The following is a 22,500-nucleotide window of genomic DNA, read 5'->3' as shown; positions in this document are numbered from 1 at the left end:
GGAGAGCACTGGTTGATTACTCCCCCCACCAACTTGGCGGGTCGGGAGTCGAACCGGCAACCTCTGGGATGCAAGTCTGACGCCCAAACCGCTCACCCATGACTGCCATACATACTCATTTACACACACATTCACTCTGGACTCTCTGGCTAGCAGGAGCTTTCCTGTTTTGAGAGCCTGAGTGGTACCAAAGTAGTGTCTATGCCAAAGGGAGATCTCTCTGCCATGACGGGTTAATTTGCCATTACCATCCATGCACACTTGCCTTCAATCAGACCGAAGACACACAAGCGCACACACGCACAAATGCGCGCTCATTCACATGTGCACATAAACACACACACACACACACACACACACACACACACACACACACACACACACACACACACACACACACACACACACACACACACACACACGCAATACAGACACACACATGTGCATGCTTGCACACAGCCACTGCTGGAACTGAAGCAATGCTAGCCTAGAAATCTAGACGCCCCTAGAGGCCGCAAATTGAATGTATGGGTTTAGCTCGCTAGGCTAAAGCAATGCGTCTTACTGCCACCCGTTTATACAGTCATGTGTACACACACACACACACACACACACACACACACACACACACACACACACACACACACACACACACACACCCAAGAGCCATGCGTCTCAGGCTCCTCTTAGCCCAGATGAATATTTCATGTTGAGGCCATTTGGAGGAGGGTGTGGACCTCCCTCTGCGCACCCACCGCTTTGTTGTGCACACACTGCAGTTGAACTTGACATTTTGTGTGTGTGTGTGTGTGTGTAAGGGTTGGGGGTGGGGGACAGTATTCTTTAGTGTTTTTTTTCTTTTTTTTCTTTCCTGTCCAGAAGCCTGTTCCTGTCTGAACTGTAGTCAACAATGTTGAAGCTGCAGGTATGCATTTCAGCTCAAGGCAACGATGTGGTGTCACGGAGGAGGGGGGTTCAGTGAGGAAAAGGAGGAGGAGGTGGAAAGGAGGAGGTGCAGGGAGGAGGAGGTGGAAAGGAGGAGGGAGGAAGGGGAATGGAGGAGGAGTGGGGGCAGAGGAGGAGGAGAAAGGAGAAGAGAGGCAGAGGAGGAGGTGGTGGAGCTGGGTGCAGGGAAGAGGAGAGCGAGCGGAGGAGGAGGGAGGGGTTGGAGGTCAGTGCTGTTTGGAGCATCTGTTGTGTAAGCAGGGTGTGCTTCTGTTTTTGTGTGACCTTTCAGTCTAGACACTTTCTATACTGACATGTCGTTAAATCAGTTTGGACGTGTCCTAAACGTCCCTTCGTGGACTCCGTAGTACACTAGGGTGTGAGCCACATTGATTTGTTTCCTTCATACTAATACAGTGAATGAGTGATCAATTATGGAGATTTTGGAGGAATTCAATACACCCAAAGATGTGAATCAATCAGCCTGGCTAACTTCTTGTCTTGATTAGATTAGAATACTGTATTTTTTAAGATATATTTTTGGGCTTTTTATGCCTTTATTTAGGACAGGAAATGAGTGGGAGAGAGAGAGAATTGGGAAGGATCAGCAAAGAACCTCAGGTCAGAATTGAACGTGGGTCGCCGGGGAATGGGAATGTGTTGACACATGAATCCTATTCCTTTTAGGTTAGCTACCCAGTGACCTACAGGTAGCTGTGGCAGTTGTGGCAGAGTGTCCAGGCCCGACATCACAAAACTGTTTCTGATTAGAGTGATAGAATGCTGTTCAAGTGCACTAATGAGTATATAATTTTAGAGTAGAGAGAGTAGTTTATTTGTCACATACAAAGCCATAACCAAGGTTACAGCTTGTAGTGAAATGACGGTTCTGGTCAAACTCCACATCGTGCAGAAATCATTAGATTAAATGTCAACATAAATACACATATTAAAGAAATAAGTAGTATAGAAAATGTCCATGGTGTCAGATTGTTCATAGATGTGTCGATCGAGGCGAGAGTTGGACGCTTTACAAAGCAGACAGCTGTGCGGTGTCCGAGGCTCCTGGGTGTATGCGGTGCTAGATGAGACGGAGACAGACTACATCGCGGGTGGCAAAACTGCAGGCTCTCACCCCACGCTATACACGGTGATGGTCTCCACATTCATCTGGTGTCCGCGGACCTCTTGTAGACAGTAGTGCGAGGCTTGTCGGGATGATGTTCTTTCTCTGCCGGGCCGGTTGGTATAGGCTATGCGCATTCTGATCTCCATGGAGTTCCGTTGCGCTGCGGTGATCCGACAACATCGATTTCGATTTAAGGTCAACAAAAATGCAGACGGCAATAAATAGCACTAAAAAGTGCTGTCTAGAAACACATCGTCATATCTGTCCAAAATGTAGACTTCATATGGACTAAGTAGGTTTGAAGAGATGAAAAATTGCACGGTTTTGACGGAGTTACCAGAGAGGCAGCCAAACAATGCGGCGCCATAATTCAGAGCTGATAGCATATCATGTTCATGTGTTTATCATGATATCAAAGCATAATTTGATTTCTGAAGCACGGGTCAAGAGGTCACAGTTACCACATGTGATCAGACACATCTACTGATTCCTCCTTGGTGCTTCCTCTGATGGTAGCCGCATGTTTTAAAGTACTTAACGCAGGTCTAACAACAACAGGGCTGATAGTATTCAGGCTCCATGCCTGATTTCAGGCTTGACCGAGTTTGCAAAAATAAAAACATTGATAATAATTAGCCATTAGGTTATTCTTATCTCAGAAAGTGTTACAGGTTCAGGGTTTTCTTCTACTATCAGGCTTGAATAATGGTCATACACAGGCTATTAAATGTTTGAATATTGTGTCAAAATAGGCCTACGTTACGTCACTATGCAGTATCTTGTCGTCGCCGTTAGAGCAGGGGGAAAAGTTCAGGCTCAGGATTTTATTTCACCCCTGCAACAAGCTTGCTTTCTGATGATACTTTTGCATAAGAGAGAATGGATACCTCAGAATTATTGTTTTTGAATGGGATAACTCAGATGCGCCTATTATACAAAAATGTGATTTTGCATGTTTTAACTTGCCTTTACATTTAACCTCATGCATCTGCCTGCCTGGATGTTTTGTTGTTTGCTCTGCCTCTCCCTGTCCACATTATGCAAATGAGGCGTATTTGCATGGGCTGTAACCTCTGCGGATGATTGGGTAGGTCGTGACTCGCGGGCAACACAAGTTTCAGGCAGTTGCACATAAACAATGCCAGCTTTCACATTGGCACCACGCTATTTTTGAGTCCTTGTGTACGGGCTGGCAAACGGTGTTCCCTTACTTTTGTTGTTTGAAAGCTGAGTATATCCAGCTTTACGTGCAAAGGATCGTGCAAGAGTGACTGGGTTATGAATCGCTGTACAGTTCTGGTAGAGTGAAACTGGGTGAGTTGCAGATTAAAGCAGAGAAGGTTGTTTGTTTTAGATGGTGGCAGTGAAGTGGTGGACAGCCGCAGCTAAGGAGTCACACCTGGGTCATTCCACGCCAAATCAACAAGAGCCCGCGCACTCAGGTCTCAAAAAAATCTGAAAATATTACTGAGTGTACCCATGGTACTTAAGAGAAACACTGTAAATTTATTTGAATGTAAGATGTATACTCTCCATGTTACAGCCAATTTCACTGGGGGAGGGGGGTGCCCATTTTGTTCACACTCTTTTTTTTGTCAAAGTTCACAAGCCCGTAGCTCAAGAACTAAACCATGTAGGAAGCTTAAATTTGGCATGCTGGTACATAGATAGAAATAGTTTGTTGCAAAACTGTCAGTTTTGGTCTGTATGATCCTGCATCTTCATAGCATTCCCTCAAAGACGATACAAATTGTACTGGAGTTTTGGCTGTGCTCTGTTTAGGCCTTCAGAAGACATATTTGTGCCCAACATAGCCTCATGATTTTTTCCCCTTGTAGATACAAGTAGAAACACTCCCATACAAATCTATAAATAGAAAGGAAACCCCATCAGTGTTTGACCAGAAGACCTCACAAGTCTGACAAATCATTTTGGGTGTCATTTTCAGAGCACCAGAACACCTTGTGGGATTGTCCACAGATTTTTATTTTATTTTTTTCTTCATTCTCCACGAAGTCTTCTTTTTAAAAAGGCCAATGAGACTTGTCTTATGCGATGCTTTCGTTTTTAATGTCCACCCTGAACATGGGCAAAATGCAAAAAGAGAGCAACATGATTTCTATAACATTTAATGTAAAGACTAAATAATCAAATGCAAATTTTGCCCAGACATGATCACCCGAGAGTCCTTGTGCAGGGGTGCAGGTATCCCTTTCAATTTCAATGATTTCAGGAGCGTTCAATGTGGGAGCAGGTTCGCACACCAAAAGAGACAGTAGGTCAGGCACAAAGAGTCATGTTGTTACTTTTTTTGACCAGCAGATGGCAGCGGAAGAAACGCATAGAAAACATATTGCTCTCAATGTGCATGTTGCCCATTTTCAGGTTGGAAATTAAAAAAGAAAACATCACATAAGACAAGTCTCATTGGCATTTTTAAAAAGAAGAATTCATGGAGAATGAAGAAAAAAATAAAATAAAAATCTGTGGACAATCCCACAAGGGGTTCTGGAGCTCTGAAAATGACACCCAAAATGATTTGTTAGACTTGTGAGGTCTTCTTTTCAAACACTGATGGGGTTTCCTTTCTATTTATAGCTTTTTATGAGAGTGTTCCTACTTGTCTCTACAAGGGGAAAAAATCAAGAGGCTATGTTGGGCACAAATATGTCTTCTGAAGGCCTAAACAGAGCACAGCCAAAAACTCCAGTACAATTTGTATCATCTTTGAGGGAATGCTATGACGATGCAGGATCATACAGACCAAAACTGACAGTTTAGCAACAAACTATTCCTATCTATGTACTAGCATACCAAATTTGAGCTTCCTACATGGTTTAGTTCTTGAGCTACGGGCTTGTGAACTTTGACAAAAAAAAGAGTGTGAACAAAATGGGCACCCCCCTCCCCCAGTAAAATTGGCTGTAACACGGAGAGTATACATCTTACATTCAAATAAATTTACAGTGTTTCTCTTAAGTACCTTGGGTACACTTGGTAATATTTTCAGAATTTTTTGAGACCTAAGTGTGCGGGCACTTGTTGATTTGGCGTGGAATGACCCACCTGCCAACCAAGGGGACACAAGGTCAGTTGAAGGTGAAGACTGTGCACATCCCAGGAACAGGTACAGGACAATGGCTGTTTGTAATTCCGGAATGACGGATGAGTCAGCAAGCTTAAAATCCCCTTTTCTTTGTTCTTTTATTTCATGGAAAGATTGCGTTCTGACTTAATCAATCTTCATCAGATTCTCTTAAAGTCACAAGGTCAGTGCCGCACTGCTGACAGGTGAGGTGCGAGCTGGAGGCAGCAGGTAAATGACCTGGGATCTCCTCCATCCTCAACCAGTGACTGAGATGACCTGAGCACAGCACTGTCCCCATCAAGGTAGAACATTAAACTAGAGGTGACCCCCGTTCCCCTTTTTCATGGCAATCCGGGCAGCCCTTATTTGGTGGTGTACCTGAGAAATGGAAATTAATGGAGAAGGGGCTCGCCTCTGTCAAAAAGTGGCTCAATAATGTTAAAATTCAATCAATACACTATACAAGGACACTACTTGAAGTATGTTGCTAAATATTTGATCAACTGAAAATGTGTTTTATTGACTTTATCGATTTAAGGAAATAGCCTGATATTTCAAATCTGGTCCTTGATTTATGTGTCATTTCATATTCGCACAGTTTAAGTCCATTAGACCGTGTTCTCCATTGATTTGCTTTGACTGAAGTGCGCAGGTCTTTCTACACAAGATGGAGGCTGCACTTGCCATTTGCCAGAGTCGTCCCAAATTGCTGTGTCGTCCCTAATCTAATGTTCTACCTCTTTGACTGTCCCTGTGGGTACCTCCTGCTCATACGATGAGAGAATATATTTAAGAAAAAAACATTTCTTTATTAAAGTTTTGCTATTTTAACAGACACAAAATGACCCCGATCCCAAGGCACAAACTGAGACATATATACACATGCATACATAAAATAAGTAAAATAAAACACAATAAACGATGAGAGAATGGATGGAGTGGTGCTGGCAAATGACCCAGGCCAGAATCGAACCTGGGTCCACATGGGCACATTGTCTGTTGATAGTACGTTGCCCATAATATGGGAGCAAAAAAGGAAGGCAGTAATGTGAATAATCTATGAAGCGAGGGAGTTTGAACAGCTTGCCTCTGTTGCTTTTTTCTTCCTTGGAATTACTAGATGGGGTACTTGGCCTTGGTGGTGTTCCGCTCTGAGCTTTGAGCACCCTGTAATTATTATGGTGGATACTAGGTGTACTGATCCTGTGCTTATACTTGCCAAGGCCAGATTAACTCTGCTTTTTATTTTTGGCATATATCCCATGGACCCATTTAACACAACAAATAAAGCAACGTTGAATTACATATGTCTCTTTCTCTCTCTCTGTACTACTCTGCCCATGGTTAGTGCCCAGGGGCTTGTAAATCGTGATTTAATCGTGATCACACGAGGCAATATAGTGACCTGCCTTCGGATGTCTTTGAAGCCAAAATATGCCACAAGCTGGTGTTACTGGCCAGAAATCTGTAGGCCCCCCAAAGCCTACATACACACATGTTACATAATTATTACAATTCAGTTTTGTTCATGCCTCATATAACACATTCTTGATTATTTCATTTTGGGATTTTAAATAACATTCTGCAACCAATTCAGGTGTTAAAGGTTGAATAATCGTGATTTCAACTTTGATCCAAATAATCATGATTATTTTCCATAATCATGCATAGACGGTGGGCTAGAATTCGTAGCTCCTTTAGAAAACGAGTTTCGTTCTCACTCTCGAGTGGCAACTTAATTTTTCTAATAAGACCTCCTGATAATATGTAAAGCAATATTCTGGCTGTTGCCACGCTGAAAAGTTGCACGTTTATATAAAAAAATAACGAAAATAAAAAAGACTGGGGGTGACGTCACATAATGCCCAGTCAATGGGAAGTCTCCGCCCCTCAAAGTTGAAAAGGGAATATTTATCCACATATCGGGCTTTTTTCATGGGCAGATAATTCACCTGATCATTGAAACAAAGTAGGTATTTCATTCCTGACCATTTTCCTGTTACTGGAAAAAATAACACAGCTTGCATTTCTTTACTGACACGTAGTTTTTTGGCGAATTGATCTACCCCCGTCACCTCATTGCTCTATTGCTTTGAGGGAACAGACCTGTCCTCTTTTTGACATTTATCTCTCGTTGCCCAATGATGGTCAGACAGTCGAACACTAACAGCGAAAAAGAGCACTTCTGAAAGTTTGAGAAACATTTTTTTTTTTTGCATGTACACAACAAGTGAGCCCACTTACCCCCAACTTGTAACTTTTTGCCATGAAATCTGACGGTTCCGGGTAGCATGCACGCGCTAGCTGTATTCTGCCTCGTTGACTTTGCATTGACGTGACGTCACTCGGTCGGCTATTATTTGTTGTCATTTTTATAAATCAATGTGCAAGTTTTGAGGATGGCAACAGCCAAAATATTGATTAATGGGTTGTCAGGGGGTTATATAAGCAAAAATAAAGTTGCCACTCGTTAACACCAACGAACTGACAAGATATGAGACTGGGCCCACCACCTAGCACCCCTTCAGGCCTGACATTGTGATTATGAGGGAGAAGAAAAACACCACTCAGTCCTATGCTGTCTGTCTGCATGTACGTATGTGGTTATTAGACATATTGGGATTGGATTCTAGGAGGCCGCTTTTACACCCCTCTGAACCTTTTCATGTTTTGAAATGTTTGTGGAAATTTATGTGAATGTGTGTGTACATGTACTACCACTGCACAGCCATTGCCCTACTTTGGAGTTGTAAACACTTTGAACTACTATGACTATAATCTTCGACTCCAAGTTGGACAACCCTTTTAAAGTTCTTGTTCAAAATTCACTGATTTAATTTAGTCCTAGGCCCTGGGAGGTTTGGCTTGCCTTCCAAAGCACACCTCAAGGCTATGAGCTATACGCACTTGTTGGATTTCATGAGGGTTTTACATCTTCCTTTTCACTCAGACTAAACCTTGTTTGCATCCTCCTAACCTCCCCTGCCCCCTTCCTTTCTCTTGCAGCTTGTCTTAAAGGGCACACTTGTGCACTTCGGCCATTATGTTTTGCACAGGGTGCTCACTCTGAAAATTCAGTGCACTGAAAGTACCCGGATGTTGCCCTAATAGCGGTCAAAATGCTGTGTGGGAATGATGCACAGTGCTTGCACTCAGGGCTGTAAATTTACCCTTTTCATCACCAGCCAAAATGGCTAGTAACTGTTAATCAAACACACACTCACTAATGGCTCAAAGTGGCTAGTAAATTGGTCTTTTCTAGCAGCCAAACTAAAATTTAACCAGCATTTTGCCAGGTGGCTGGTCTTAACCCTTTCATGCACGGTGTCCACATACGTGGACAGTAATTCTAACCCCACTTTAGATAGGTAAATAGTGGTTATTTTTTTCCAAATTGTATATGGGAAGTACCATGAGGTTCATTACAATACTTTAACAGCAGTTATAACTTTTTGCACTAAATATTAAGTGTTTGATGACATCATCAATCTAAGAAATCCACCGATGTGAATTATGACCATAACAAGCATGTTTATATCTGAAAATCAACCACACCAAAGGGCAATTTCAGGTTTTAAAAAATATTATGATGTTTAGTACAGTTCACTTGAGAAGTCTATGTTGTTAAAATCCAAATTTACAATAAAGGTAGGTTTTTATACAATATAAAGCTACTGTCCACGTATGTGGACGTTGCGCATCAAGGGAGTCTAATGATAAACATATTATTTATGATTACCGTGAGAATATTCTGCTCATTTTGGGCAAATACTTAATGTTATGAGCATTTATAATGATTATAGTGTGAAAATAAATTATTTTTAACATATTTAACACATTTTAACACTTTTAATTTAATAAATTCAAGAAAAACTACCTAAAATTAGTGTTTCACGCACGTGTCTATAGGCATATTTCGGGTTTCTTTCACCACAAAATGACACAAATGATGTAGGAATGAGCTAGAATACATGCTGAATCAAATACAGATCTGTCTTCATCAGAATTGAAGTTTTTTTCCACATGCAACAAGGTTTCCCCACAAATCTTGCCATAGCTGTGTATGTAAATATTGCTAAATTGACAGTTTTTTTTTCTCTTCTTTCAATCTTTGTTCGTTAAATACTGTAATATATAATGTGTAAGTGTCATATAATGTTATAATATTACATAGTAGTAACATGGAAAGTAAGTAAAATAACTTGCATTTATAATAGGAGGTCTATTTAACACTATTTTTTCACAGAAAATACTTGAACATGCTGATGAATGACTACAAAACGCATGTGTCTGGAGGCAAATTTCATACTACCTTTCATATAGGGACAACATAAATGATGTAGGATTGAGCTAGAATCCATGCTGAATCAAATACAGATGTGTCTTCATCAGAATTTAAGGTTTTTTCCACATACAACAAGGTTTCCCCACAAATCTTGCCATAGCTGTGTATGTAAATATTGCTAAATTGACAGTTTTTTTTCTCTTTGTTTCATCTTTGTTCCTTAAATAGTGTAATGTATAATGCATAAGTGTCATATAATGTTGTAATATGACACAAGGTAACATGGAAAGTAAGTAAATTAACTTACATTTATAATAGGGGGTCGATTTAACACTATTTTTTACAGAAAATACTTGAAAATGCTGATGAATGACTACAGAACGCATGTGTCTGGAGGCAAATTTCATATTACCTTTCATATAGGGACAACATAAATGATGTAGGATTGAGCTAGAATCCATGCTGAATCAAATACAGATGTGTCTTCATCAGAATTTAAGGTTTTTTCCACATGCAACAAGGTTTCCCCACAAATCTTGCCATAGCTGTGTATGTAAATATTGCTAAATTGACAGTTTTTTTTCCTCTTTGTTTCATCTTTGTTCCTTAAATAGTGTAATGCATAATGCATAAGTGTCATATAATGTTGTAATATGACACAAGGTAACATGGAAAGTAAGTAAATTAACTTACATTTATAATAGGGGGTCTATTTAACACTATTTTTTTTTTACAGAAAATACTTGAAAATGCTGATGAATGACTACTACAGAACGCATGTGTCTGGAGGCAAATTTCACATTACCTTTTATACAGGGACAACATAAATGATGTAAGATTGAGCTAGAAGTACATGCTGAATCAAACTGAGCTTTTTGTTCACCAGCATTGGCTGTATTCTTGCATGCAATAAGAATTTCCCACATATTTTTCTATGACCGCCTATATAAACAATGCTATTTTTATATATATGTTTTTGTTGTTGGTTAATTACAGTGATATATGGTGTTAAAGTGTTATATTGTGTTGTTATATAGCATAAAACACCATAAAAATGAATAAAACAGCTTAATTTGAACTTGAAATACAGTATAGGCCTATATAACTTTTCACTCCTTTGATGCGCAGTGTCCACATATGTGGACAGTAAAATAACTTCCACATCAAAAGAGATTTTTGAAAAATTCCAAAAGATTCTTCATATTAGCTCCATTATGAGTGAGAAAATCAATATATAAAAAATCTTGCACATTTTTTTCATGGTGTCTGCATGAAAGGGTTAATGTAGAGCCCTTTTGCACTAAACTGACCCAAGTGTGCCATTTGAGACGCATCACTGTTCTCTGGGGTCTGTTCTCTTTCAACCCCCCCCCCAAGTGCCGTCACAGCCATTCCACCACAACCAGGAAGCATCCTCCCTCCTTTTTCCATAACAAGGAGACTCAGGTGTCAGCCACAATAGAACAGGAGTAGCACTGGTCTTTATCAGGACACTGTCACGGCCCAGGGGGTTGCGTAACGTAAGCAGCCACCCAACATACAGAGTGTCATCATGCAAAGGCGTATTTATTTCACGCAAGTGCATTACGAATTGTGGTGAGAGGGCTTTGCAAGTTTAGTCGTGCTCCTCAACGCCACAGGAAAGCACTTTTGTCATGTGACGAGGTTTGCGCAGTTTTTCAGCCGTGTCAGCGAATTTCTGTTGCCAAACGTGATCATGCTCTTCTGTGCCCTGACCAAAACTATGCCCAACCATAACCTGTCAATAAAGAAACGATTCTGCTGATTTACTTTTGCCAAGGACAGTGAAATGAGCAAGGGGAATGGTGAAATTGTGCCAAAATTGAGTACAAAGAATAGTACGCTCTGCTAAGTGCTGTATTAGTCAGCCTCTGCCAGCCGTGAAAGTCATCTATACAAAGAGTATTATCTAGGGCCCATACAATTCTCAAAGGATAGACTATTCAAAAAATTGAGATCTGGAAGGCGACTGTGCTGTCATAGAGCTAGAACAGAGAGACTGAGAAGGAGCTTCTTTCCTCATGCCATTTGCTTACTTAATTCCTCCTAGTTCATTTGATTGAACACGCGCAAAGTTTTTGCAATTGTTTGTTTTAAATGTAGGACATATTTGAGGATATATGGCATCAAAACAAAGACCTTCATTTGTAAAACGATATGGTAAAATGTTAAGATTGAATGTGTATTAGACCACTAAAATCCAAATATGGCACATGCTTGAGATCTTTCCTTATGAGCTCAGAACTTCTAAATGATTAACAGTGTAAAATGGGTTATGAAAGGATTACAATATATGGATTTGTGGGAAGTATGTATGTGTGATTTGCGTTTTAGCTGTGTGTGTGTGTGTGTGTGTGTGTGTGTGTGTGTGTGTGTGCGTGTGTGCGTGTGTGCGTGTGTGTGTGTGTGTGCGTGTGTGTATGTGTGTGTGCGCGCACGTCTGCATGCGCGTCTGCGTGTGCGTGCCTGCGTGCGTGTGTTACCACATTCACTGTAGAGTTATATAATTATTAATCAACTTGCTTTTCAGTTGCTTAACACAGTCAGGCTAGACCTCCAAACAAAGCTCTTGTTTCAGCCTCCTTCGGCAGGAGATTTACTCGTACAGTGTTCTGGGTCCACGCAGGCTTTGTAGGCTGTGGTATGCATAGGGCTGGCTGGGACAAACAACCAGGCCAGGCATTTTCAGCGGAGACAGGCCACCATGCATTGAGCGAAGCAATGAAGCCTGTGATACAATTTTAGTCATATAATACGAGCTATTTTAACTGCAACAGCCAAAATGCGTTATTAATATCTGACCGTCTCGGAGACGCCTGCTGAAGTGACTTGTGGACTGATACCAGGTCCAAAAAGCAAGACAATGCGCGCACATCAGTAGCCTAGAAATCTAGACGCCCCTAGTGGCCGCAAAATGAATTTGCTCCCGGGGAGCTTTGCTGTAGGGGTTTTTGGCGCGGCCAGGCTAGCGCACATCAGTAGCACAGTTGCTGGACCAAACGGAAGATAACTTCGGTGCTATTAAACTTTGTTTGAAAGTAAACAATAAAAGGCCCACTGTTCTATGCTCCCAGTCACCACTGAGGGGAGGACCAAGCCAAAATCACCAACAGTCTACCGGGCACATGCCTTGTATGCCATATGGCCAGTCCAGCCCATGGCCATGGGTATGCAGTATTTCTGATTGCTAAGCCACATTGGCTTGCTTTTGGTGTTCATATCCTCTGCTGACTCCCAAGTCAACATTAGTCAGCAACTTGCATTGCATTCCTCATATTTGAAACTGTTCAAACATTATTCCTCGCCTCTGTTCGAAAGATATTGCTTTGTAGATTGCAGCAATCCACAGGTTTGATGGTGCTTCAGTACTATACAGTACATTTCAGCTACAATGGCCAGTGTTTATATTCTAATTATTTGAACTTCTGAACATGTGAACTTCAGTGGTTTTGTTGGTCCTGCACACCAGTGACGTGCGGTCAAGTTTATGGCTGGTGAGGCACTGACTTTTCCAATATCAGATTTTCAAATACACTGTATATAATACTACAGCTACAGTATTAGTAAATATTTTCCAAATAGGACTACCGATAAGTTCCATATGTCATAGCTTTCTTAACATACGGTAGACCTACATATTCAAACATGCTGCATTTCCGTAGAGAAAATGCTATTAGATCTCTCTCTCACTCACTCACTCACTCACTCACTCACTCACTCACTCACTCACTCACTCACACACACACACACACACACACACACACACACACACACACACACACACACACACACACACACACACACACACACACACACACACACACACACACACAGGATTCAAACAGTGGTCTCACATAAACCACACAGCACCAAGGTTTCAGCAGCACTGTTTCAAACTGAGACATTTAGGAATAGAATTCACTTAAGCTGCAGGGACAAAACTTTCTTACTTTATTTTTTACTAGGCTTGCCTATCATGGCCTGATGTGTTGACATGGCTGCAAAAATGGTACAGTTAAAGCTTTAAGTAACACAAAGCTTAGCCTTGTAGAGATTGTGTTATCTCACCAGTAGACATGAATAGATGGTGACCATAACTGCTGAGAGACGGTGAACAGAAAGGGCTCTTCACACTGCGTGACCCAGTTCTGGCAGTGCGCTGTGGGTTCATTGGCATGGTTTAGGTCGGGTTGTCCATTAACACACTGGTGACAGTGAGGGACAACTTGGCAACTTCACCCAGGCTTGGCTTCAATAAGTTAGCCTCCTGCTGGTACGTTTCAAAAGTAATTAGTTTGCATGATGTGTGGTTTAGAATAGGAATATAACTCAACACTTCATGTGTAGTGAATAATAATGACATAATAACTCCAACACGAACTGGGTGGGGGATAGTAGAACCTAGCTTTCTGTTTTTTTTTCACATGCCCCATTCAGTTATGGCAGATGCTTACATTCAGATCTGTGGAATTGGCGTTTGAATGGGAATTGGAAAACCTCCTTTTGGTCTCTAAGTTTTTTCCATTCATCATCTTACCAACCGCATTGTGACCTTGAACCATATACACATTGTCCATGGTAATTTTGGAAGCTGTAAAGACGAAGTGCTATACAATGACCCAGCTGTACTGAATGCTTCAGCAGTAAACACACCCTTCAATTCACCTGCATGTCCTCCCTTCCCCTCCTTTGCTGTACGTCCGGCTGCGCTGCGGCATCAAGTTCACCTCAGATCACCACTGCTACTGTGCGCCCACCCTGGCTGTGTCCCATGGACGCCTCCCAGTGTGTGCGCAGGGCCACTGACAGCTTTGGCTGGGCCCAGGACAAAGTCATCTGAAAGGGCCCTTCACCTAATAAATTCAATATAATGAGGATCCAATTATGCCTCCCCCCCATCTCCCTGGGCCCGGGACAGGGGACCCCTTTGTTCTCCCTTGACTTCTTGTGTGGGTGCGTGTGTTCCCTGTTAAAGGGTGTGTGTGCGTGTGTGTGTGTGTGTGTGTGTTGTCTCCCTCCCGAAGGCTGTGTGTGTGCGCGCTGGTGTTGTTATCCCCCTCCCGAAGGCTACCCAGCCCTGCGCAGCACAGCACAGGGCCGGGGGACACAATAGTGGAAGCAGCCCGGCCGAATGAGGCTGAATGAGGCCTCTGTCCTGGTTTGGCTCAGAGACCGGCCTGAGAGGGCGCAACATGAGACAATGGGCTCCTCCACTGCTGTTGGGGAGGGAGGGGGACTCTGTGTGTGTGTGTGTGTGTGTGGTTGGGGTGGGGGGGGATTGCACCAATGAGAAGCGTTTTCTTTCTATAGTGTTCCGTGTGTGTAGGAGGAGAGGCACAACTGTGTTTGTCTCTTTCACTCTTCTCTCTCTGTTCCTGGCCTGTCTTTCACTCTTCTTTCTCTCTCTCTCTCTCTCTCTCTCTCTCTCTCTCTCTCTCTCTCTGTCTCTCTGTCACTGGCGCGTCTTTCTCTCCCTTTCCTCATTTTCCCTCTCTTGGTTTGTATCTCTTTAGCTCTCTGTCTCTCTCGCTATACTCTCTCTCTTTCCTCATTTTCCCTCTCTTGGTTTGTATCTCTTGTGCTCTCTGTCTCTCTCGCTATACTCTTTCTCTTTCTCTCCATCTCTCTCTCTCTCTCTCTCCCCCTTTCTGTTTGTATCTCTCATGCTCTCTGTCTCTCTCTCTCATGCTCTCTGTCTCTCTCTCTCTCTCTCTCTCTGGTTGTGTGGTGTTGGCGATGGTGATGCGCTGGTGTGGTGGGCAGAGGAGGGCACAGTATCCTCCCTCCTTTGGGTGAATAGGACAGGGCCCCTCTAATCTTCCCGCTCCGCCAAGTCAAACAGAGGGGCCTATAATCTGGCTAGAGAGAGGGAGAGAATGAGAGAATGAGAGGCAAAGGGTAAATGAGCGGGAGAGCGAGTGAGTGAATGAATAGTATGCCATTGCTTCTGAATAATCTCCTCTCCTTCTGGCCCTCTGTAGTGCCCCAGCCCACACTGCCCCCCTTGCAACAGAAGAAGCCTAGCGGGGAGCTGGGTAATATCATGTGCTGAATGAATGAATGAATGAATGAATGAATGAATGAATGAATGATTTTATTTGACATCTTCAGTTCATATAAATAAAATAAATACATGATTTGAGTTTCATATAAACCGCACCACATACTTAAATTGCTACCTGCTAGCTAGTGTTGTACTTGCACCATGAATTTACTTTTACTTTTGACACCTCTGCTTATTTCATGTAGAAGGAAAGGAAGGTGTGCATTGCAGCAGCATATGCAGTGCATTTGTGCTACACCCTCTTGAAGAGAATGGAACGACGGACTGAATAACTATTGCGAGGGAAAGCAAGCGTGATTACTTAATATTTTCTACCCCGGATTACTCAATATTTCCCACCCCAGCCAACAAAACATAACAAAATGAAATATAACCAAGAATGAATTAAGCTTATATATGGGATAAAATGAATTGTAATAATTGTGTAAAAGGCAATAGCATGAAACTTAGGTGAATAGATTTCTGGCCAGAAACACCAGCCTGTCAGTATGTATGTTCTAGCTTCAAGGAGGCTCTAGAAGGTAGATCACTATTGCCACGAGTAAATCCGATTGAAATCTCGATTTCGATATCACGATTATATCACGATTTTCAACTAATTTCTATTAATTGTGCAGCCCTACTGTGTAGCATTCACAAGTCAATTTATTGTATTGAAACATTGTAGCATCTTGGAGAGAGCTTGCATTACAACAGAAATTTTACCTACTCTACTGAACAAAATGAACCAATGGCAAATTAATGTCCTGTCTCCTAGGCCTTTCCGGTGTGCCATTTCATGTTTATAAAGCCCTCCAAACCTTAACCGTCGATACTGCCAGATGTCATAGGGGAATAGAAGCGGTCAAGTGTGAAACTGATGCCACTTGAAAGCTTACACTGTTGTCTGAATGTGTAGGTGTCAAGGCAATGGGACACACCCTGTGTGTGTATGCGTGTGTGTGTGTATGCATGTGTGTGTGTATGCGTGTATACGTGTGTGTGTGTATGCGTGTGTGTGTGTATGCGTGTGGGTGTGAATGCGTGTGTGTGTGTCTGTGTGTGTGTGTGTGTGTGTGTGTGTGTGTGTGTGTGTGTGTGTGTGTGTGTGTGTGTGTGTGTGTGTGTGTGAGAGAGAGAGTTTTACGGCATAATGATTTTAATTTCTGTCCTTTGATGTACTTAAAAGCATTCAGCCATGTCACTTTTAAATGATAAAAGTTGACAATACCTTTAGGCACGGTGGTACATGAAGCGTCTTTTGTAATTACTGTCATAATTAACCGTTGATAGGATGTTACTTTGATTAACATGATGAATGAAAGTTGATCCAAAGGAGGAAAATTAGTTTGCAAGCAAGGTTTTTTTTAACCTTAAATTATTGTTATCATTACTACCCAAGTTTATCCAAAAGGCACAGTCACGAGGTTTCACAATGTATAACACAGTGAACGCCAGGGGGCAGTAGATTACCAAGCAAGCCACCTTTGCCTGGTTGAAAGACCAGACGGAGCTCTGTCAATATGTAACCCCCCCCAGGTTTTAGTTCCAGTGAAGTCTTTATAACATATAGACTTAATCTCACACCGGATTAAACCTTAACATTGTACACAACACTTTGTAAATTGTGAGGGGTAAAAACATGGTGGTTAATATCTCACAACATTGGAATAGGCCTACTGAAGTAGAAGAAAAGTTTAGGCTACTTGGTTACTTTGTTTCTTTCTTCCCGCCGTTTCTTGTTATTGTAGAGCTCGAGACTTATAGCCCATCCGGTATTGTGCGAATTACTGGAGTGCATCTATTAGACTGTTGTAAAAATGAACAACAAATGTCTTTCTTTTATGTTTTCGTCATAGCAGCAGTGTTTCCTGTCTGGATTTTTGACATAGCCCCTCCTTGTTTCTCTCCAATTTCCCATTACTCTCTCCGAGCCTCTGTGCGTTCATGGGGGCTGGCCGCTCTTGTTCAGGAAAAATCTCTGACATTTGAGGCGCTCTAGAGATTTAACGAGCATGCCCAGTGGTCGAAACCCCACATAGAGGAAACGGGTGTACATTCGAGTCATACCGAGCATAGCCTGCGTGTCAGGGCAGTCTACTTACAGCGGGCTGTGAGCAGAACTGGCGCGACCCTTTTGTCCCAAATAAAACCCATTCTTTTCTTTTTATTTTCTCATCTGGTAATTGATAAACTTATCTCACTCTATGCCTTATTTAACCGTTGGTTATTTTTGATTCCAAGTCGTGTCGGAGCGCTTAACCCGTGCGTAGTAGTGATTCCTAGGCTCTTCGTCCTCTCTGGAAGAAAAAAGTTAAAGGCTGGGCCTTTAGCTTTTGGGCACGAATTCGCTGAAAACCCCCTGACCGGTCGCACCATTTCTCCCTCTGCCTTGATCGAAAGCAAAAAAGCTGGTCTTTTTGCAGGCGCGCTAAATGCTCCTTACGAAGATGGACCTGTTGAACTACCAGTACTTGGACAAAATGAACAACAACATCGGTATACTTTGTTATGAAGGTATGGATTCAGTTAAAAAGTACATTTTACTTATAACTCAGTGTGGCCTACATTGATATTTAGAAATTAATTTGCTGACTGTGCGTTACACTAAAACTATACATGCTTGGAAACTTTATGGTTAGGCTATTTGACGCGCGTCTCAGTTGTTCCAAAGCTTTGACATGTGATGTTGCGATTGGTTGTTGAACGCAAGCAATGTAGCACAATATTTACTTTATTTCTGAAGTCGAGAGTTGTGCTTTAAACTTTTGGGTTATTTTAAGTCCGTCAAAAGCTAATGTTTAACTGGTTTTAAATATTGTGCCGGTGTTGAGCGTAATGGCTTGTTGTAGAACAACAGAGCTGGTTATCTGGTTGACTTCAAACGATAGCACAACTGTGTTGATGATGGTAGCCTTCACTTTAGTTCTTATCTTATCACCAGAAATGTAACTCCATTGAAAATGGTGAACATGGTGTTTTAACGACCAGACGCTTCCCCATGTTTGTCATTATGTTAATTTAGTTTAGCCTACTTTTCCCAAGTTGTGCCATCAAGTGGCTGAGAAATATTCCAAGCATGAGTTTTCAGTCTACTGTTTGGAAACGGTGGAGTCTAATAACATTTGCCCTCTCCAAGATGAGCCAGGCACATGATTTTCATTATATTCCCTCAAGTTTCAATATGACTGTGTGTCAGCAAGATTTTGGTACCGTGATGTGTAAATAAGGGGAATTTTCAGGTGTGTGACGTAGGCAGGCATTGTATGTAATGTGAGCATTTCTAAATGAGCATTTCTAAATGAAGTTTAGAGGGCACATGTATTATGGTGATGGTAATAACTATTTAATATCTATGCTCTATAATACTTTCTACTTCCTATAATATTTTCTTCTCTTTCTTTTCTCTCTAGCACATTGAATGACAGTTATGAATGATAATGTGCTATACAATCTACAGAATCTACTAATCTTATCGCTGTTGCTATTGACTTCAAATGTAATCATTTTAGCCTCCAGCAACATCTGCCACAACTGGGCTTGTGTCTTTCTGCCGTAAATCTGTTGCATAATTTGTGGGAAATTCCCTTTCGAGCAGCCAGAGCTGAAGTAATTCCCCAACTATTTATGCTCATACCTGTATCCTTGTTTGTTTTTACCGAAGATTACTTTGTAGCTTTCTTTCACACTAATTCGGTTATGAAACCAGAAGACGCATTGTGGATTTAGACTGTATTTGTAGCCCGCCCGCTCCCAGTAGCTCATCTGGCTGTGAGATTGCAGGGAAGTTCTTCTCTGGGTTATGTATGTGTGCGCATAAAACGTTGAAGAATGTCAGCCATTAGAGGTATGGAAGGAAGGAAGGGAGGAGGAGCAGGAGTGGAGGAGTCATGCAGAGGCGGAGGAGGAGGAGGAGGAGCGGTTGTGGGGAGGGGTGGTGGAGACCTGGCCCTCCTATCCTCTCCTCTCCTCTCCTCTGCTCTACTCTGCTCTCCGCACCACGCTGTACCAGCCTGCTCTTGTCAGTCTTCCCTTGCCAAGCCTCTGGAAATGTGATCCAGGCCCGCCGAGAAGAAAAATTAGGCTTTATATTTTTTCCCCTGTTCTCCCTTTCTCTTGGTTATTTTGAGGAGCATGGAGCTGCCTGGGCATGTGGTCTCGACTTGAATACCCCACCCCACCCCACCCCCCCTCCAACCCGTCGTCCTCTCTAACCCCAACCCCAACCCCAACCCCAACCCCAGCCTACTCGGGTCTCCCTCTGCACTTTACCAGTGGTTTGTTATAGCCAGCATGCTTTTATGTAAATCGGGTAGTCAAACAACTAGATGACAAAACGGATTTCCATTCTCTCATGGCCCGGCCTTTTGTTAGAGGAGCCTGACCAGGGTCATGGATCATGGCCCAGTGCTGTGTGTGAGAGAGAGAGTGACAGACAGACAGAGACATAAGCTCTGTGGATGCACTGCTGCTGTGCCAGAAAGCCCTGAGTAAGCATATCACACAAGCAGCGGTTGGCTGGGCCATGCTAGGGTAGGAGAGGGCTGGCTAGAGGAGAGGAGCCCCAGGAGAGCGAGGCCCCTGGGATGAAGCCCTAGGGATTAGGCTAGGCCCACGGCTGCAGATGTCGGGCAGGCAGGCAGGCGGGCAGGCCGACTGTCTGATTATATCTCCCATCTGCAGCCATCTGACTACAGCTCTCTCTCTCTCTCTCTCTCTCTCTCTCTCTCTCTCTCTCTCTCTCTCTCTCTCTCTCCTCTCTCTCTCTCTCTCTCTCTCTCTCTCTCTCTCTCTCTCTCTCTCTCTCTCTCTCTCTCTCTCTCTCTCTCTCTCTCTCTCTCTCTCTCCCCAGTCCCACACAGCCAGTCAGCATAACTGGTCAACAGCCCGCAACCAGTTATCTCTCTCCACACACACACACACACACACACACACACACACACACACACACACACACACACACACACACACACACACACACACTTCCAACTCTTCCTACATCATGCATGTGTTGCTGTGCTACAACTTAACTACTACTCTAGCTCTACTACTGCTGGTATTGAACCTGATTTATATGTCTGGAGTGTCTCATTCATGCAGGCTGTGTAAAAGAGGTAGGCTTTACATGCAACAGGATTTAAACAAAAACCTTTATTGTAATGGTACAAAAGTGTTTCACAGTGTTATTAATATTTAATTGTGCAGAGCTTGTGTCATGCATAGTATATTTGTGCCCTTGCAAAACACAAGTTGTGGTGTTTCTTCGAGCTGTGCTTTCATGACATTTTCATGACATGCTGTTAATTTAATCCTTGCTAAAAAGTTCCAGATGTGCACTTCTTTAGCCCATTACTATCAGGTAGTTGAGAAGTACTGTGTGAGTACAAGTAGTACACAGGATTGCCAGCTTTGATTGAAGCTCTTCACTTAAATGCTGCCTCTTAAATTCAGGTCAGTGTAGGTAATCAGTAGTAGATCTGAACCCAAGGACAGTTACCCTTTCTTATTAAATAAACTAGATATTTTGGAGATCTGTGAGCTCATTGGTCCAACGCTGTGCTTTGTTTTGAGTGGTACAGCTTTGTTCTCGGTTCTCGGTTTGTGTCTTTATGGCCAGTTCGTGAGGCCACGTTAAACAATAGAAACCCAGCAAATAATATGGTGTGATGATGATGGAATAACCGCGCTACATGCTACATGCTGCAGCTAACCTAATAAAGGTCTAGGCCAATGTCTGTCTGTGGTTATGCAATACGATCGGTGCTCCATAAGCACTTGCAACAATAATGTTTTGCTTATATGCTGTCAGTTCAAACCCCAAACATTTCCCCTTGTCCCATGGTGCTGCTTCAGGATTGAATTGTCCATTTGGCCAAGTCAGGTCTATTCTCTTCTCACATGGACCTTTTGAGAGACTTGAGTTTCATAGTGTTTGTTGTTGGGACGTGGTGGAAGGCGTCTGCAAGGAGCACATTCATCATTGGTCAGTTCCACTGGCATTACATTGTAACTAATGATCAAATCCTAGATCACCCATCCTGAATATTTTGTTGAACGCAGGCTTTGTGTGCTTTGCTAAAAGCACAATTTCAAATAAGCTGCTCTGGTTTTGAAATCCATTAGTTAGCCCTTGTTTGTTGTAGTTTCTGACATATTCTTGAGTCATTATATGGTGTGGTGCAATTGTATTGCTCCTTCTACTGTAATTCTGATTCTTGTGCATGGGGCAAGCGAATACAGTCTGGTCTGGTTTTCATGCAGACAAAACGGGAAGTCAGCTTGTATTATGACCCAGCTGTTGGGATTTTTCCTCCCCTCTCTGTGTCTGTGCATCATCATAACTTCTGCTGCGTTCCTGTACGCATGCTTCTGACATGACGTCTCCCCAGACCACTGCCACTGCCACGGCTCCAACTGCAGAGCAGAGTGCCACTGGATTTAATGGCTGACACAGTTGGCCTGGGCCAGGGGTCAGCTGTACTTGGAAAGGGGAATGATTGTCTGCCATAATATAACTGGCGGTGGAGGCTCAAGTCACCACAGCTATGAGCTCACATCATAAACAGCCCAGAGCCTATGGAGGAATATGAAGCAAGGGGAGAGAAGAGAAGAGGGGGCATATCACATGGAAGATGGGGCATATCTAGCAGGAGGAAAGAAGATGGGGCATGTCTGTATCCCATCAGATTCTCATCAGTATTGTAGATCAGGCTTCATGGCTCTTTTTAGTGTTTGTAGTTATAAAACATTGCAATTATTGTTTTATTGTTTGTTGGTTTGCTTTTCTTAGTTTTCCTTGCTCTCTTTTGTGTTTGTGTAGCGTAGCATGTTTGCAGCTGAAAAGCCGTAGTTAAAAACGCAGTACTAATTGTCCTGTTTTGTTGTTGTTTTGTTCTCCCTTTTCCCCTCGTTCTCTTGTTGCCTATCTCTGTACCGGCGCTGGTGATGGTTCTGTTTCCGTGATAAGCCCGTAGCTTTCCAAAGATAAC

General features: G+C 42.6%; 1 protein-coding gene across 2 annotated transcripts in view; it reads left to right on the top strand.

The window, feature by feature from the left end:
- vgll4b (vestigial-like family member 4b) overlaps positions 1-22,500 on the top strand; it is a 65,162-nt gene that overhangs the window by 17,799 nt on the left and 24,863 nt on the right. The window contains exon 1 of one of the 2 annotated variants that reach the window (XM_063216074.1): positions 17,444-18,028. The exons of the other annotated variant lie outside the window; for it this stretch is intronic. Within the exon in view, the coding sequence (XP_063072144.1) occupies positions 17,947-18,028 (82 nt within the window). The 5' untranslated portion in view covers positions 17,444-17,946. Of the gene's footprint in view, positions 1-17,443; positions 18,029-22,500 lie in introns of those variants that run through there. 2 annotated transcript variants of the gene reach the window in all.

This window comes from Engraulis encrasicolus, chromosome 14 (genome assembly GCF_034702125.1).
Source record: "Engraulis encrasicolus isolate BLACKSEA-1 chromosome 14, IST_EnEncr_1.0, whole genome shotgun sequence".
Classification (NCBI taxonomy): domain Eukaryota; kingdom Metazoa; phylum Chordata; class Actinopteri; order Clupeiformes; family Engraulidae; genus Engraulis; species Engraulis encrasicolus.
The sequence above is the reverse complement of the archived record's forward strand: the minus strand, read 5'-3'. Positions and strand labels throughout refer to the sequence as shown.